This window comes from Panthera leo, chromosome D3 (assembly GCF_018350215.1).
Source record: "Panthera leo isolate Ple1 chromosome D3, P.leo_Ple1_pat1.1, whole genome shotgun sequence".
Lineage (NCBI taxonomy): Eukaryota > Metazoa > Chordata > Mammalia > Carnivora > Felidae > Panthera > Panthera leo.
Window position 1 is genome coordinate 44,753,616 of NC_056690.1, and position 19,475 is coordinate 44,773,090.

The window sequence follows — 19,475 nt, forward strand, 5'->3', positions numbered from 1 at the left end:
CCATTTGTTTCTATCATTTTCAGTTTCTTTCATCAATATCTTACAGTTTTCACAGTAGAGGTCTTTCACCTCCTTGATTAAATTTATTTGCAGGTATTTCATTCCTTTTGATACAATTGTAAATGGGATTGCTTTCTTAATTTATCTTTCTACTACTTCATTATTAGTATTATTAGTATAATAGGTTTCTGTATATTAATTTTGCATCCTGCAATTTTACTGAATTCATTTATTATCCTAATAGTTTTTTGGTGGTATCATTAAGGTTTTCTATAAATGGTATGACATCTGCAAATAATGACTGTTGTACTTCTTCATTACCAGTGTTGGTGCCTTTTATGTCTTTTTCTTGTCTGATTGCTCCAGCTATGACTTTCAGTACTGTGTTGAATAAAACTGGAAAGAGTAGATTTTTGTCTTGTTCCTGATCTTAGAGGAAAAGCATTCAGCTTTTCACCATTGAGTATGATGTTAGCTATGGGTTTATCATATGTGGCCTTTATTGTGTTGAGATGTATTCCCTCTAAACCCACTTTGTTGAGAGTTTTTATCAATTTTAATTAACAGTTTTTACCTTTGTATGCCCATAGTTCTGTGTAAACAGGTTCTTGTGAAATAGTCTGGTACATTTAAAACTTTGTTTGGGAAAGAAAATGGGTTCTGAATTCTATACAGCTTGCTTATAAGTGAATTTATAGAACACAACTAAGATCTTGGGGATTTAAATTAGTTCAGGAGGTAGGGGAACACAGCAGATAGACCAGACATTCATTTGTTGCTTCGGAGTATTTTTTTTTTTAAGCGTATTTCCCTTTGTAGATAGTTGCTTTGGTTAGAATTAGTTTATATTCTGTAAACATACTCATGATATGAGTATTTGATTTTTTTCCAGGGTAGATTTATCTTCTTCTTCTTTTTTTAATGTTCATTTTTGAGAGGGAGACAGAGAGCATGCAAGCAGGGAAGGGACAGAGAGAGAGAGGGAGGCACAGAATCCGAAGCAGGCTCCAGGCTCTGTCTGAGCTGTCAGCACAGAGCCTGATGTGGGGTCAAACTGACAAACTGTGAGATCATGACCGGAGCTGAAGTTGGACACTTAACTGACTGAGCCACCCAGGCATCCCTATATTTATCTTCTTGATGATAATTTTGTTTCTAAAAAGACAATGGGATAGAAATGTTTTTATATTTTAAAAAAAAGGTCATTATTTGATATTTAAAGGTTTTGCAGGGCTAATGATAATCATAACAGCTTAGAATTGCCATAGCTAACATTATGGTGTTTTGTTCACCCCCTTTTCCAGTCTCTTTTCATACAGTATTGGAAAATGCTCTAGCTTAGTAGGGAAATTAAGGTATTTGTTCATTCTATATTTTATCAAGTGAGACTGTTAACTAGGGAGTGGACTAACATTTCATGAGCTCCAGTCATGTGTCAGGCACTGTGCTAAGTGTTTTATAAACTTTATTTCATTTAATCCTGAAAAAATATTATTTGATAGCCTTTATTTTACTGATGAGAAAATAGGCTATGAGAAATGAACTAACTTGCCCAGGATTTCACAAGTAATAAGTTCATGGTGGAGATTCAAATCTGGGTTTGTCAGTCTTACCTCTTTATTTTTTTCAACTTTATAACATTAGTCTTTTTGAGCCTTAGTTCTTCACTTGTAAAATGAAGTTGGAGTAGGTCAAGGTACACAGGCAGAGATGTTTTGCTTCTAAAATGAAATAGTGAATTTTTACCAGTTAGCAGGAGAAAAAGTGATAAAATTCTTAATTTTGTTTGACTTCATTCACATTCTACCTCTATGCAACAAGTGCTTAAAAATAACAAACATACTACTAAAATTCCCAATTGTATGCCTAATTTGATAACTTGTTTCTTTTCTTTGGACTGTCTGGGGCATGATTGTAATTTTATTATGCAAACTTGTAATACAGTAGAGTAGTAGAGGATGCAAAAATAGATGAGAGAAGAACTTGTCCAACAGAAAGATACGACGAAGAAGTGGGAGATTTTGGGTGAAATGCCTTCAAGGACATTTTCTTAGTGTGTACCAAGAGTTGGTTGGAAGTAGTGATGTTTCACTCTACTACATTGGTGAAATTAAAAAGTAATCTCAATTTTTAAAGTGTATCTCTTTAAGATTTATTTGAATATTAGAATAGGTTTTTGATAACTTATAGTATTTTGAATCTAGTGGGTTAAATGGGGAACATGATGCTCTAGATATGTAATTATTTAAATAAGATCAGATGGAGAAAAAACCCTGGTGGAGTGAAGAGCTTAAGAGGGCCAAGCTTTGTACTCACACCCACCTAGGTTTGAATTTGAGCCTGGCACTTGCTAATGTTGTGTGACTTCACATAGGTTACTTCTGAGCCTAAATATCTTCGTTTATAAATGGGGATCATGATGCCTGCCTTTTAGTATGGTTGGGAAGGTTAAACTAAAATGTGTGTAAGTCTCATTAGCTTGATGTGGTAATAAACAGTGGCTAGTATTATTAATAATAACAATCTTATTTTCATTAATTTAGTATTTCTCAAGAGAAAGGAATGTAGAATACAGCAACCAGCTGGCAGGTCACAAAGGCCTTACCCTCATTAGGAATTTTAATTATTGTTGAGACAATTTCTAAACCACTAAGTAGTTTAAAGTTTCAGGGAGAATAGGATGCATACTGTAAGTGGCTAGCCCTCTTTAATCTCTGTAATGTTTTTGTCACATTGATTTGGGGTTAAAGTTGAATGAATCCTTAACTCAGAAATAGGATTTCTTGACTGGTTAAATGACATCAACAAACAGTTATGCCACAATAAGTAATTACATTTAAATAATGGTTAATGATTTGTAAATACTTTTTTATGTTAGGTGAAATCTTTCAATTAGGGAACAAATTTAGAGGGTTAACTAGGTACCAGTTTAGTCTTATTAGGATCTTTTTAATTTTAAAATTGTTTTAAAATTTATCACTTAATATATAAGATATCCAGGTAGATTAATGAGTAATAAATACTTGTGAACCTATCTAGAAACAAAACATTACTAATATATTTGAAACATCCTGTATACTTCTGTCCAATTTTCATTCCCTTCCCTCCTTTTCTAAGGTAACCATTATCTAGAAATTTGTTATCATTTCCATGTTCTTTTTCTTAACATTTGTGCTGTGTTTTTATGTAAGCAAATATAGTACTTTATTTGTAACATTTTGTATTGTATAATTAAAAAATTCAGCATTATGGTTGAAGGATTCATTCATATTGAATCGTATGAGGAACATTAATTTTAGGTATTCCATTGTATACTTAATATATGTTTCTATTCTCTTGTTAATGAATAGTTATATTGTTTACTTTTTTCCTTTGCTATTATACAAAATGATAATTTAGATATTCTTCCATGTTGAAGTGTTTTGTAGAGTGAATTGTTTGTAGTGAGAATTCTAGTTCTCTTGGTCACTTTTTTCTAACTAGAAATTTAACATTTTATTTAAACAAATCAGTGCTTTGTGATTTTGAGCTGTTTTCATTGGCTCTCTTAAGAACTGTGGTCATTGATCTTGACTAGCATGTTTTATTGCTCTCATAAAATTTTCTAACAAAAAGCTTAAGGCTATGTAAATTCTCTAAGTTTTTGAATTTAGGCGAGCTGCCATTAAAATGTAGAGCAGATGGTCATTTGAGTATTGGTAGAATGAGTCAAAAGCTATCATCAGGTGGTTCATTTAACGGTGGCAGATGTCTTCATAAAGCGTAGCAAAGGAAAAGAGCATTAAGTCTCTAGGGTAATATGATATTGTATAGGAAGGAGAAAAACGACTAATAGGTTTAGTTAGGGAATTAAGTTTTATGAAATGAACATTTTAAGGAATAACACTTGCCAAGGCTAAGAAGGTTTGTACTGGAAGGGAATGTTTTAGATGGGAATGAATTGGGTGGATAAAGTAAGGGGAAACAAAAAGCTGCTGAAGTAAGAGATCAGTAAAATGTTGGTCTCCTGTTTTGTGTTTTCTCTAAATATCAGCTTTTGTTCTAAGGTTAATTAATTGTATTCTCATTAAAAATTCTGTAGTGTGCATTTTGATGGTGGAGTGGGCTGCTTTGTTTACTTTCTCCAATTCTCAGGCTTAGTCTGTTTCACAGCTGTTCAGTAGCTTTGTTGGCATTTGAACTGTGGGAACCAAAAAGGATTTGGATGTGCTTTTGTGTGCATTAATGGTTTTCCTGAAGTATTCTTTAAAACCATGAATTGTAGTTTTTTGTTTTTTTTGTTTTTTTTTTTTTTTACCAGTTATCATTGTGTGTTTAAATGGGTCCTTTTAAAGAAAGCCTATACTTAGATTATGAGCTCATGAATGTTATCATTGTGCTTTGTGGAAAATGAACTTAGAGATGAAAAATATATCAGTAGGAGAATAGCTAAAAACTGGACTTTTCTTTTTTTGATCAGATGGGGAAGTTGGGATACGTTTTCCCTATGCCTTTCTTTCATCAACTCTCATTTGAAGAGCTGTATAGTTAAGGATAAACCTCTAAATGCATAGTGGATTCTGATTAGTTTAATGCATTTTACTTTCTGTGATGACATAGGACACCTATATTAGACCTGTTCAGAAGCTTCACCATTGAGTAGGCAAGTATGACATTTGATATTGATTATGTTGTTTTGGCACGGTGCTTTCCTGTGGTAAGACAGATTAGACTGTGACTGTGGGCATGTGCCAGTGAGGAGTGTACATATGAAGTATGTTTTCTTTACATAAGCATAAAATAGCTCAGTTAGTATAAGGGTTATGAGAAATAAAAACTTCTAAGTAGCAGTTACATACTCTATTACTCTAGTAACTATATGAAAGTTGGTTTCTGTAAATATTTGCTATAAATATCATGTTTTTATTTTTAGTTTTTAATTATAGGTGACATACATCAACATCTCTGGTGATATGCTCATATTAAATGCCCCTATTCACTTAGCTAAAAGAATTAATACACACTCAGCATAGAAAATTTGGAAACCCACAAAGGGTAAATCCACCAGTACATTTTGGGGACTATCTTTCTAGTTTTTCTGTACGTGTGTATTTTATGTATTTTGTGATGGTATATTGCAGTTCTTTGCAAACTGTTTTATAAAATAATAATGGGTTTTTAAAAAAAATGTATTTTCCCATATCAGTAATATTTCTTCTACAACATGGTTTAATAACTGCATAGAATTTCACTTTATAGATTATCATAGTTTATACATAGTCCCTGTTTTTGACATAGGTTAAGTTTTGTTTGTATTTACAAACAACTTAGTATCTTTGGATGTAACTTTTTTTTGAGAGAGCATTCACTTGCATGAGCAGGGGAAGGGCAGGAGAGAGAGAGAATCTTAAGCAGGCTCCATGTGTGAATAATTGAATGTTTCGTATGTGTAGTCTCTGGGAAATTGAGAATTTAAAAGTTTTTTGTTTTGTTTTGTTTTTTGAGAGAGAGAGAGAGAGATACAGAGACACAGTCTTTTTTTTTTTTAATTTTTTTTTTTTTAACGTTTATTTATTTTTGAGACAGAGAGAGACAGAGCATGAACAGGGGAGGGGCAGAGAGAGAGGGAGACACAGAATCTGAAACAGGCTCCAGGCTCTGAGCGGTCAGCACAGAGCCTGACGCGGGGCTCGAACCCACGGACCGTGAGATCCTGACCTGAGCCGAAGTCGGACGCCCAACCGACCGAGCCACCCAGGCGCCCCCAGAGACACAGTCTTAAGCAGGCTCCATACTCAGCCCAGAGCCTGACAACATACTGGGATCTCACAACATACTGGGATCATGACCTGAGCCGAAATTAAGAGTCGGACGCTCAGCCGACTGAGCTGCCCAGGTGCCCCTAAAAGTTCTTTGATTTTCTGCATAAGTTGCCAAATTTGCTTGGGATATATGATGATTTTGATCACCAAATTATTTAAATAGATAAATAGTACATTTAACAAATCTATATTAAGATTAAATTAAGTGCAGTGTAGGGGCGCCTGGGTGGCTCAGTCGGTTAAGTGGCCGACTTCAGCTCAGGTCATGAGCTCACGGTCCGTGAGTTCGAGCCCCGTGTTGGGCTCTGTGCTGACAGCTCAGAGCCTGGAGCCTGTTTCAGATTCTGTGTCTCCCTCTCTCTGACCCTCCCCCGTTCATGCTCTCTCTGTCTCAAAAATGAATAAACGTTAAAAAAAAAAAAATTAAAAAAAAATTAACTGCAGTATAATTCTTTTTATTTGCAATTTGCTTTAAAATCTTTCAGTGTTTTTACCTCTGTTTATCACTTTAGCTTCACAAGGACCCTTTCCATTATTGTTTTTGTCTGCTTGGGCTGCAATAGCAAACTACCACAGAGTAGGTTGTTTAACAACAGGAATTTATTTATTGGTTGGGCAGTCCAAGATCCAGGTGCTGGCTAATTTCAGTACCCGTTGGGGACTGTCTTCCTGGCTTGCTGCCTTCTGGCTGTGTCCTAATACAGCAGAAGGAGACCTCTTAGCCTCTTTTCTCTTCTTTTAAGGACACTGATCTCATTGTGGAGACCCCACCCTCATTTCCTCTTCTAAACCTACTTATCTCCTATAGACTTTATCTCCAAATATCAGCATCTTGAGGGTTAGGGCTTCAATACATGAATTTTTGGGGGTGGAGAACACATTCAGCTCATAACACCTATGAAAGGAAGTATTTTCTCAACTTATAGATGAGAATATTGATCCCAGAGTAGTTTAAATTAATTCTGAACATTACCTAGCTAATAAGTTAGAGAACTAGTTTCTTAAATCACATACCCTTGTTTTTACCATTAATGCAACAATTTAAGTCTGCAAATCAGAAATCATGTCTTATGTGGTTATTTCCCAGCCTGACTATAATTTTTCTCTGTCTCTGACAGTATTTCAGATTCCTGCCAAAAAAATGAAATTGCTCCTGGTTTGTTGAACACACATTGTGCTCTTCTGAGATTTTCTTCTTTCTTCCTTTGAAAGGTCCATTATCCACCACTTTCAGGAAACTTGTCCTGATTCTTTTTTCATTTTGTTTCTTAGATGACTGTCTATCAATGGAGGCCTGGACTTACAATTTTAAATTTTTTTTTTTTAACGTTTATTTATTTTTGAGACAGAGAGAGACAGAGCATGAACGCGGGAGGGTCAGAGAGAGAGAGAGAGGGAGACACAGAATCTGAAACAGGCTCCAGGCTCTGAGCCATCAGCCCAGAGCCTGATGCGGGGCTCGAACTCACGGACCGCGAGATCATGACCTGAGCCGAAGTCGGCCGCTTAACCTACTGAGCCACCCAGGCGCCCCTGGACTTACAATTTTAGATTAGTATGTGCTTATTTATTTTTTTGTTCATGGTTCTCTCTCTCTCTTTTTTAAGTAGAACAGTTCTAAATTTCAGTTTATTGCACTGTTTGTTCCTAAATATCTCTTACCTATTTGTTTTCTTTTGAATGATCTCATTTATACTTTTTTCAGTTACTTTTTACATCTTTTGTTTTCTAACCTGCAGCCACCAAGTCCTAAACCTCTTCTGGCTTCCATTTTCTCTCCAATTCTACTAGCTTTATCCCTACTTAAACTATTACTTTCTTCTCAACTGTTGTGGAAACTTCTTATAATTTGACTCCTTTTCTTTAGCCACTTTAATTTTCTTCCATTCTCTTCTCCATACTACACCTAGAGTGCTATTTGAAAGCAGCAGAGGGCCTGTCCGCAGTAGCAGTAAAATAGTTACTGAATGAATCAAAAGGTACTGATGTCTGCTGTCTTGCCTGTCCCTGCAGTCAAGCATTTGGGTAGCAGGAGATTGTGGAAGGATTGCACACCAAACATACTTGGTATTGGGTGTCATGTTCTTTTGTAGTTCATGAGGCATCCCAGCTTCCTTCTGTTCTTCCTCCCACCCGTTCTTTATTAACCATCTCACCTCAGGCACAGGTTTATCTTCTGGTTTGGCTCTTTATTTAGAATCTGGTTACCTTATGGGACTTTAAACGTGAATATAGAAAATGAATTATACGGGTTTTCCCCCCCTTATCAGGAAGCAGCAATAGTATGTTCTTCTGGAGTTTAGTTTTAACTTTACTACTTTTGTGCTCTAATTCTTGCATCTACAGCACATTCTTATTTGATTCTTAGAACATCCTTAACCATTAAAAAACATAATCCCTCCTCCAAAGGGAACTGAAGTTCTGAGAACTAAAGTGACTCCTTTTATTTAATTTTGGGAAATTTCTAAACTTCACAAAATAGAGAATTAGATAATGAACCTCCTCCTGTTACCCAATTTCAACATGAGTGCTCTTGTTTCATCTAAACCCCACATTACTTCCCTACCCCCCCATTATTTTGAAATAAATACTATAATTTTATATGTAAATACTTCAGTTAAAATGACTTTTTCAAGGGCACAAAGATAGCTAGTGAAAGCCAGAACTCAAATCTTGAAGAGTGTCCGCATTCAATGGACAATACAGCCCTTGCTGTTCAGTGTTGGGCCTGACCATTCCTACTGTAAAGTAGTGACACTGATGTTCACAGGCCACACATTGTTTAAAAAGCTTCTAGTTTTAACTTACTTATCAAGTGATCTAAGAATAACAGAATAGTAAAGGAACATTATCCCCAGTCTTGTTACTCTCAAATGTTAGTTATTTTCACTACTTTATAGTGGTACCTTTCATAGTTCTAACGTCTGTGTCATTCATGTGAACATTTTTAGTAGAGGTCATATTGCCAAGTGCTTATTTCCTTTTTCTAGGGTTTATTACTTCTTGTTCTGTAAGGAAAACAAACAGCAAACTCAATTATAGTATGTTGTTTCCTTTTAAACTGGGAAATTTACTTGGTAATGGTTTTCTGAAGTTTGTTTGGGGTGGGGAGCTTGTCAATGCCTAGGGATAAATGCTTAAGTTAATTGATAGTTTGTCTCTGTGAATCATGGGGATAGACTTGTTTCTTCTTTTGGAGTAATTGTTTGCGTGGAGAGTAGGTTGAAATTCCTGAAAAGAATCTGAATGTTTGAAGTCTGAAACATCTTGGTGGTAAATGATTCTTCTTTCTGTCACTAGATTGAACCTAAGTTTCAGTTTGACAGCATAGAATGTGCTACTGAGAAGTGCTCTTACTAATGAAGAAAGAAGTGATAGAAAATGTGTAGTCTATAATTTGTACTGATTAAAATACTTGAAATATGTTGTCTTGAAAACATATGTGGTATATTTAAAATATTATTTCCTACTTTATTGAGAAACTTTGTAAAATGCTCCGTTCTTATTTTTCCCCCAGGGAGCAGTATTCAAGTGAATAATACTTGCAGTTAATGTAACCATGTATCCGTGTTTTAATAGGCATCAAGCATGATGGAACCATGTGTGATACCTGCCGCCAGCAACCAATCATTGGCATTCGATGGAAATGTGCAGAATGTACAAATTATGATTTGTGCACTGTTTGTTATCATGGAGATAAACATCATTTAAGACATCGCTTTTATAGAATTACTACACCAGGAAGTGAGCGGTAGGGTAAACAGTTTTTTCTTCAGTTGCAATTCCTTGTTTGTATTCAACTTTTTATACTATTGAGCCTTAAAAGTAGGATTTAAAAATAGTGTCTGACAGCTGGTTTAGTACCAGAGGTAGGAGATAACAGGCTAGTTGTGGAGCAGGCCTGCCATATAGTGAGAAAAGAGCTCTGTGAAGATGGAGCTGTACATGTTTTTCCAAGGTAATCTGGGCTGTTCATCTCTAGCATGGAGGCTTGGCACCCCTCAATATTTGGAAATGCAAGGGCAGCCCAGAAGGCTGATTATTTTCTTCTCACTGTGCGTTCTATTCTGTTAATCGCTACCAAAAGAACACTAGGGCCCATTGATTGAGTCAACAGGCATTTATTAAGACTTGTGGCAGCTACTGTGCTTGTGTGAATTTGAAGAAAACGAAGACACAGTATTCTTAAGGAGTTCATAAACTAAGGGATTATTTGACCAACATGATTATCATGTGATGTTGTGGACTGTATGTAGAGATTATTAGCATTAAAGTGTTTTAGCAAAGAGAGAGAGGAATATCACGAAGTGGTACAGAATTTCAGGTGATTGAGTCTTCTTACATAGATGTGAATAGTGTATAGGGGCAAGAATCTAGCCAGTCATAGGGAGGCAGCAGTAGTAGAAAAATGGATTTGGGTATTAGCCTGTCCCAGTTCAAATCCTGGGCCTGCTATTTATTAACTGAGTGGTTTTGAACAAGTTGTTTATTTTTGACTTTTGTTTATAATTTTTAAAGTTAGGGTACAATAAAGGCATTGTAAAAATAAGTAGAATAATGAGATAAAAGTAGAAAAACAAAAGAGAAACCCCAAACCTTTTTGATTTTATGAATAAGAAGGATATAGAAGAATAAGGGATAGATGGTCTTGGAGAGCCAAGCTGGTCCAGATTGTTTGAGTATAGAATTTTTTCAAGGCCTGTAGTCTGCTGTAAGGATTCAATACTTTGGAGGCAAGTTAGTGTCAGGTCAAATCCAGGCCACAGATGTATTTTACTTGGTCCATACTGTGCTCTAAATTTTTGAACACACACATACACACACCCAAATCCCTAACCCCTAACCCCTAACCCCTAACCCCTAACCCCTAACCCCTAACCCCTAACCCCTAATGTCAGCAGTGGGCCTGCATTTATTCATTTAACTCTGGTCAGCAACAGTTGGCTGAAGCAGAGTACCATCTGCACCCTTTAGACAAATCATGGTCTTCAGTTCACCGAAGTCCCTGCCACTCCCTGTTGTCTTTCTGAGCGTGGGGTCAAGTGCCAGTTGGCATTTGTCATTGTTGTGGTGTTTGTTGTCTTTCTTTGGCCTTAATTTAGGTTACTTTCCTGATGGATTTAGAGATTTGAATTTGTCTCTTCTTAAGTGGTGAAGGAAATAGTGATACTCTGAAGTGGTTGGACTGGATTCATATGTTGATTCCATTACTATTTAGCTTTTGTGACCTTGGGTAAATCACTTACCTCTTTGAGACTCTATTTCCTCATTTGTGAAATGGATAAAATAACAATACCTTTCTCTTAAGGAGTGTAACAGACTTTTACATTTATGGTAAAAGCTCAGTAAATATTAGATATTATTACTATTCTAACTACTGTCATCATCATCATGACCTGTGGAATGTAAAGGTATTTATGTATCATGCTATTAAGTATTAACTAGAACAGAGAAAAATCTTTTATATTTTTAAAGTAACCTTTTTTTATAATTTTATTTTTAAAAATAAATTGCTGTTAACCTATTTCTATTTTTTTTAAACCTATTTCTGTATAACTTAAAAATAATTTTATTTTTAGGGTTCTGTTAGAGTCTCGTAGAAAATCTAAGAAGATTACAGCCAGAGGGATCTTTGCAGGTGCCAGAGTGGTACGAGGAGTGGACTGGCAGTGGGAAGATCAGGATGGAGGAAATGGACGTAGGGGAAAGGTGAAACTTTTTTTATTAATTCATCATGTTATTCTAGAATATTGTATGTTCAGAAGATTTTTATTATTATAATTGAATTTCTTGGCCCATTTTTTCCTGTGTCACTAACAGTTTTTTAAAATCCTCATTTCTTTTTTTTCCCGGAAGAAAAAAGATTGTTCCTGCTCGGTTGTAAATATTGACATTCATGGAGAAGGTTGTTGGGTAGATTTTACCTTTCCACTTTTAGGCTTCATATTGCCATTTTGTTGCCCAGAATGCTTTTCTGAGGATCCTGTTTGGGCCAGTCCTTCTTAAACAGTATGTCATGCTTTTGACATTCTTGTTACTAACATTGCACTTGAATTTACTTGTTTTATATTTCATTCCCTTGAAGGCCTGTTTCTAGGCAGCTACTTTTGTTATCCAGTATACTTAACTCTGTTGCCATTCTCAGGTAAATCGTCCAGGAATCAAATTATAGCAGTTATTCTGAGCAGAATTTTGTATAGCCTGTTTAATTGGGGTGGGATAGCCAGAGATATTGGGGTAAGTGGGTTGTTGGTTTCATTTATTTTGGATTTTATGTTGCTTTTGCTGATTATTCATTCATTGATTCAGTCAGTCAACTAATCTTGAACATGTATTGTTTGGTGTTATGCTAGATGCTAGATGTACTGAAATGAGTAACATTTCACGTATGAGACTTAGATGTCAGTCACTATCCGTTCATTCTACTGTTACCTTCTTGAAAAAATTGTTTTTAGCATTGGTGAATGATGATTTTAAAGTCTTTGTCATTGGAGCACCTGGATGGCTCTGTTCTTAAGAGCGTCGGAACTCTTGATTTTGGCTCATGTCATGATTTCACGGTTTGTGGGCTTGAGCCCGGCAAGAGGCTCTGCACTGACAGTGTGGATCCTGCTTGAGATTCTCTGTCCCCCCCCCTCTCTCTCTGCCCTTCCCTTGCTCGTGTGTGTGTGTGTGTGTGTGTGTGTGAGAGAGAGATGCTCACTCTCTCTCAAAATAAATAAATAAATAAATAAACTTAAAAGTCTTGGTCATCTGAAAATTCTCTCTTTTTTTTTTTTTTTTTTTAAATTTTTTTTTAACATTTATTTATTTTTGAGACAGAGAGAGAGCATGAACGGGGGAGGGTCAGAGAGAGAGGGAGACACAGAATCTGAAACAGGCTCCAGGCTCTGAGCTGTCAGCACAGAGCCCGACGTGGGGCTCGAACTCACGGACTGTGAGATCATGACCTGAGCCGAAGTCGGACGCTCAACCGACTGAGCCACCCAGGTGCCCCTGAAAACTCCCTTTAAAAAAATTTTTTTTAATGTTTAGTTTTGAGAGAGAGAGAGAGAGAGAGAGAGAGAGAGCAGGAGCAAGCATGAGTGGGGGAGGGGCAGAGAGAGAGGGAGACACAGAATCTGAAGCAGGATTCAGGCTCCGAGCTGTCAGCACAGAGCCCGATGCAGGGCTTGAACTCACAAACCACGAGATCATGACCTGAGCCAAAGTCAGATGCTTAACCGACTGAGCCACCCAGGTGCCCCTAGAGAGCCGGTTTATCTTGAATCATTCTGAGGATCTGGCCAAAGATTTTAAATTTTGTAAGGAATAATGGATTTAAAATAATACACTGTTCTTAAAAGGAACCCTTTAAGAATATAAATCTAACATTTTATATTGAATTGTGTATTTTCTGATGATCTGTTACTATAATCACCAAGCCTCCCAATTCAGTATTTCTACAATGATTTTTGGAATTACCTTATAATTCCTGGAAAAATGTCTCTAATTATAATTCAGTTATATGTTAGAATTGACCTAGTTGACAAAATAGTATTTTTCATGATCCTGTTATAGAGGATGATAGCTGAAATGGTATTTAAGATTTTAAATATAATTAACTGAACTAACTTCTCCCCTCCCCTTTTAAAAATTGTTTTCTGCAACAATTCCCTTAGGTAACGGAAATCCAGGACTGGAGCGCATCAAGCCCACATAGTGCGGCATATGTTCTCTGGGATAATGGTGCTAAGAACCTTTACAGAGTTGGCTTTGAGGGCATGGTGAGTAGTAAGAATCACAAAAGATAAAAATATTGGATAGATGAAAGAAGGAAAATAAAAATAGCCCTTATTGTATTTTTTTTTTGTCATATGCTTTTGTCAGAATATAGCCATCTGAATTATGAATATGCAACAGGAGAAAAATCTGTAAAGTGAGGATTTAATAAAACTACATTTTTAGTACACTTGCTTAAACTATGTAATAGTAAATATGCCCACTTGTCCATCGACTAATGAATGGATAAAGATGTGGTGTGTATACACACACACACATATATACACAATGGAATATCACTCAGCCATCAAAAAGAATAAAATCTTGCCATTTGCAAAAAAGTGGATACAGCTAGAATGTTTAATGCTCAGAGAAACAAGTCAATCAGAGAAAGGCAGATACCATGTGATGTAACTCATATGTGGATTTAAGAAATGAAACAGAAGAGCATAAAGTGGGGGGCGGGAAGTGGAAAGAGAAGAGAGGGAAACAAACCATAAGAGACTCTTAACAATAGAGAGCAAACCGAGGGTTGATAGAGGAAGATGAGTAGGGGGATGGGATAAATGGGTGATGGTCATTAAGGAGGGCACTTGTGATGAGCACTAGGTATTGTATGAAAGTGATAAATCACTGAATTCTACTCCAGACACCAATTTTGCACTGTTTGTTAACTAAAATTTAAATTAAAAAAAAAAAAAAGGAAAGAAAAAAATAGTAAATACGATTTTGCCCTCAGTGAATATTTGGGTAACTTACTATATATTGATTGTGTAGAGCTGATCCCTTATGAATCCAAGTTAGGGGCTTATTTATTAAAATCGATATCAAAAAAATTTAGAATCATCTGTAAGGCTGCTCCTTGGCATGGACACAGAGTGTAGTATTTTAATGAGGTTTTAATGGGATGTTTGTATTCTGGCTCTAGTAGCTAATAAAAGTATAAATTACAGTAGATGTTAAAGTTGTTTTTAAAGAGATTTTCCCCCTCTATTTTTATTTTTAAAATTTTTATTCTGGTTATTTATTTATTTATTTATTTTTAAGTAGGCTCCAAGTCCAGCGTGGGGCCTAATGCAGGGCTTGAACTCATGACCCTGAGATCAAGACTTGAGCTGAAATCAAGTCAGGCACTTAACCGACTGAGCCACCCAGGCACCCCTCCTTTTTTAAAGAGTAGTATTGGTAATTGAAAATGATTGACTTAGAAGCACTTTAAATTACTTAAGTGTTTAGGAGAATAATAGTGGTTTATTCAATGGATTGCCCTATATTTCTGCATTTCCTGGAAAACTGTTTAAATGTTGACCTCGGCTATTTAATTTATGAAGTACAACTAAATATATTAATGCCAAAACATTAATGCCTATCATATCTTTTCCATCTTGAATACATTCCTCCTCAAAGAATTTAAATTGGATTTTTTCCCAACTCTTATATGCCCTTGGTAGGAGGGGAAAAATATCCCACTGTCTGTTTGCCTTTAATTTATTCCATTTATTTATTTATTTATTTATTTATTTATTTATTTATTTTTTGTAAATTTTTTTTTCAACGTTTTTTATTTATTTTTTTTGGGACAGAGAGAGACAGAGCATGAACGGGGGAGGGGCAGAGAGAGAGGGAGACACAGAATCGGAAACAGGCTCCAGGCTCCGAGCCATCAGCCCAGAGCCTGACGCGGGGCTCGAACTCACGGACCGCGAGATCGTGACCTGGCTGAAGTCGGACGCTTAACCGACTGTGCCACCCAGGCGCCCCTATTCCATTTATTTTTAAAAGCCAGCAATGTGGACTCTAAGCAAATACTTCATTTACCAATTTTAATACTTGTATATTGTATTAGTTATCAGTTTTTCATTAGTATTAGTATTATTAGTATTTTTATGCCTTCTCCTGTTTTTAAATTGTGGATTTTTCTGGGAATTCTGACTGATCATTAACTTGCTTCAGATGAAGCCTTACAGGATGTATGTGCAGAGGTATTTAATGAGTAGTATATATGTAGATTGATCCTTTTTGATAGCTGAGTAGTACTTCTCTGTATGATTATGCCATTATTTAATAAGGTTTCTGTTGGTGGTACCTCCATTTTTTAAAATTATTGCAAGATTTTTTTTTTTTTTAATTGTTGTAAGCATTGTTTCAGTAAACATCCTTAGACATATCTTTGCACATTTATGGATATATTTCTTTAGGATAGATTCTTAGAAATGGGATTGCTGGGTTAAAGTATCACATTAAAATAATTTGACCCATGTCTCTTTGGCTGAGACTGAGCTAAATGTGATGCTCTGGTGGGAAAGGAGGCTGTAAAAGAGAGTCTGTGTGTGTGTGTGTGTGTTAGGAACTATTAGATACTTTTAAATCTAAATTTTCCTAGTAACTTCCAAGGTTCTTCTAAGTTCATGTTTTCTGTACTTTTGATTATATCACTGCCTCCCCATTCAGATATTTAAATAATAGTATGTTTTCTTATAAAAACTAAGTGGGAAGGAACTTGAGTTAATCAATTTATGAAGTAAGGACTAAAGTTTATGTAAATGGAAAATTACCTGGCCGGGAACCAAAAGACTAAATTTGGTCCTATCTTTTCTTTTTTCTGGTTGTTTAGTTTTGGATACTTTTCTTTACTAAATGAGTTAATACCTGGCTTGTATATGTCGTAAAATTGGTTGAAAAGGGTAAATGAATTGAGTTCTTTTTTGTAAAAGTATTTTTAAAATAGAATGTGTTAGTTACATTTTAAATACTAGGTATTTGTTGAGGGCCTGTATGTGGTGTTGAAAATATTTTAGTGGTGAAGATCTAGGCATTTTCATTTTGAACTTTAAAGGAAAGCTAAAAGTAAATAAAGTATGGCCTATCTGGAGATCAGGCTTTTAATTTTTGATGAGTGCTTTTGAAAGCAGTGTTTAGTGTTACTGTTAACCTAGAGCTACTCTTAACTTTTGTTGAGGGTATGTTCTGAATGAACATTTTTGCCTATTTTAGGTACTGAGCTATACTTGAAGTTTTCAAGCATGATTTTTCTGGTTTCTTTTCTTCTTCTTAGTCTGATCTCAAGTGTGTCCAGGATGCCAAAGGAGGTTCTTTCTACAGAGATCACTGCCCTGTGCTAGGTAAGTCAGCAGACTAGAGAAAATTACTAACTAGCAGGTCAGGGTTCTTGGAATCAGAAATCTTTAAATGGGACTTTAAAAAAAAGTTATTTAAGGGATACTTTTTGGGTTTTATTTTGTTTTTTAAAGCATTTGTTCTTTTTTATCAATTTATTTAGACTGAAAAGGTTGTCATGTCTTAAAAATTGGTATACCATTTATATGTCATATTTGAAACTTTGTCTTTTAGTTATAAACGTAGTGTTGAAAAATTTTTTGTTAGGTTATCAGTATGTCTTACATATTGAGAATAGAATCTGACAATTTAGTGTTTATAAATTCCTTAGAAGTTTTATAAAATTGCCTTAAAAAAAAGGTTTTATTTATTTGAGGGCGGGAGGGGGGAGAGTGAGAGAAATAGAGAGAGAGAGAGAGAAAGAGAGAAAGAGAGAATCCCAAGCAGGCTCCAAGCTGTCAGCGTGGAGTCAGACTTGGGCCTCTAATCCGCGAACCATGAGATCATGACCTAAGCTGAAACCAAGAGTCTGATGCTCAACAGACTGAGCCACCCAGGCACCCCTAAAATTGCCTTCTTAATACAAAAATAGTTTGAAGATTAAGGTTATATAATAAATATAATTTTTCATGTGCCATTAAAGTAAGGGATAAGGAAACCAAAACTGTCTTCATTTTATAGATTCTTTATTGTGGCCACAGTAAACATTTACCACATTATTCAGATTAAGGTTTTAGTCTGTGAATGTTTGCCTTTTCATGTGAGCTCTGTGTTCCTTTTTTAAAATCATTTGATTTCCCTTCTGGCCAAAAAGTGTTATTTTTTTGCAGCATACCCTGATTTTCTTTTTCTTTTTTTTTTTTTTAAGGAATGTAGAAGAAGTACTTATATTTTGACAAGATCATTCCTTTTCCATGTTTCAGAAATTTCCTTCTTTTGGATCTTGCTTTCACAAGAGAAGTATAGAATCAACATATTTTTTGGATCCCTCATCGTAGTGTTTTATGATCATGAATCCTTTATCCCAGAGCTAGGTTTTTTTTTTCTTTAATTTTAAAATTTATTTATTTTGCGAGTGAGCGAGCAGGGGAGGGGCAGAGAGAGGGAGAGAGACAGATTCCCAGGCAGGCTCCACACTGTCAGTGCTTGGAGCCCAATGCGGGGTGGGAACCCATGAATTGTGAGATCATGACCTGAGCCAAAATCAAGAGTCAGACACTTAATTGACTGAGCCACCCAGGTGCCCCTATCCCAGACCTAGCTTTGAGAATAATATAGGGGATGGGCTTTTAAATATCTAAAGATGCTCTTTAGGAAAAAAAATCAAAAGGGCCATTTGGTAAAAAATAGTACTAAGCACTTCAGAGAAGAAAATAATTTTAAGATTCTCTTTCATATTCTCTAGCTGGTTATGGTGGCTGTAGTTTGTTACTGAACCTCAATAACTGTCTAATTGTAGTTATTGCAGGAATAGTCAACAAGTCATCCAGGCAGAAAAGTGAACATTTTAAAAACCCAGAACTTTGTACTTTGATATAGGGTTATTGTTCGGTTGTTGTTATGAATCATCACATTATTTCAATTTGTGAGTCTGATTGGTTTTTTTCTTCTTATTTTTGAAGCTCTCTAGCTCCAGAATTTGATACTTACAATATATTCTCAAAACATTTTAAAATTGGAGGGTAACTAAAACTAAAATATCTAGAGCTTGCTCTTGTTTACAAATAATACAGTTGCATGCTATTGCAGTGGTTTCCCTTTACCTTTGTCAACTCCCTCTGCAATTACAGGTGAGCAGAATGGCAACAGGAATCCTGGTGGATTGCAGATTGGTGACCTGGTGAATATAGATCTTGACCTAGAAATTGTACAGTCTTTGCAGCACGGTCATGGAGGATGGACTGATGGCATGTTTGAGACTTTAACTACAACTGGAACTGTTTGTGGCATTGATGAAGATCATGACATTGTAGTACAGTATCCAAGTGGCAATAGGTTGGTGATATTTCTTGATTTTTAGTAATGGCAAATAAAGTTAGTATATAGAAGAAAGAACCTTAGAGAAAGCAAATAATGTGCTATAATCAAAGACTCCTTTAAGCTAGCTCTTAAAATAGTAGCTAAAAATCCAGAATATGTTGGTAAAGTGGAGCGGAACAAATGATAAATGTGTGTGTGGTATGTATGTGAATTTATATGAATATGCTTATACAATGTTCTGTGCACTTTTTTTTTTTCTGGAGGAGGAGAATACATTGTATTGGTATTAGTTCAAATACAGCTAAAAAGTTCTCTGTTCATAATAGACCATATCAGTTTGCCCTGAATGAGAATAAAATTAGAACTCTGGCCCATATCTCCAGTCATCTCTTGGTACCATAGCTTTTTCTTGCCACAGACGTGTGAATACACCAGTCCTTATTAGCAACATAGAATTACATGCATTTCTTCACTGTCTACCTTTGCACATACTACTTCTTCCATGCAGAATACCCTTTTCTCCTTTTCTGCCTCTTTGCCTGGATTAACTCCTGCATCCTGTAAATACTGAGCTTATGTGTTTTGGGAACCTCCTCTCTTATTCCACAATCCCTGGTATATGTACATGCTATTCATCTGTGTAGGTCTCCTGTTATATATGAAAATAGTTATTTATTTTACATCTAGGTTGTGAGTTTCTTGGAGCCTTTGATTTATTTGCTCTTAGGGGCTAAAGTATATTCAATTTACTGGCATGTTTATAGTATTTTATTTTATTTTTTAAAAAAATTATTTATTTTTTATTTTACAGAGAGA

The 19,475-nt window shown here is 35.6% G+C and overlaps 1 protein-coding gene across 1 annotated transcript in view; it reads left to right on the forward strand.

Moving 5' to 3' along the window:
* MIB1 (MIB E3 ubiquitin protein ligase 1) overlaps positions 1-19,475 on the forward strand; it is a 125,533-nt gene that overhangs the window by 12,107 nt on the left and 93,951 nt on the right. The window contains exons 2-6 of the mRNA XM_042909865.1: positions 9,381-9,552; positions 11,381-11,510; positions 13,463-13,567; positions 16,618-16,684; positions 18,470-18,674. Coding sequence (XP_042765799.1) covers positions 9,381-9,552; positions 11,381-11,510; positions 13,463-13,567; positions 16,618-16,684; positions 18,470-18,674 — 679 coding nt within the window. The remainder of the gene's footprint in view (positions 1-9,380; positions 9,553-11,380; positions 11,511-13,462; positions 13,568-16,617; positions 16,685-18,469; positions 18,675-19,475) is intronic.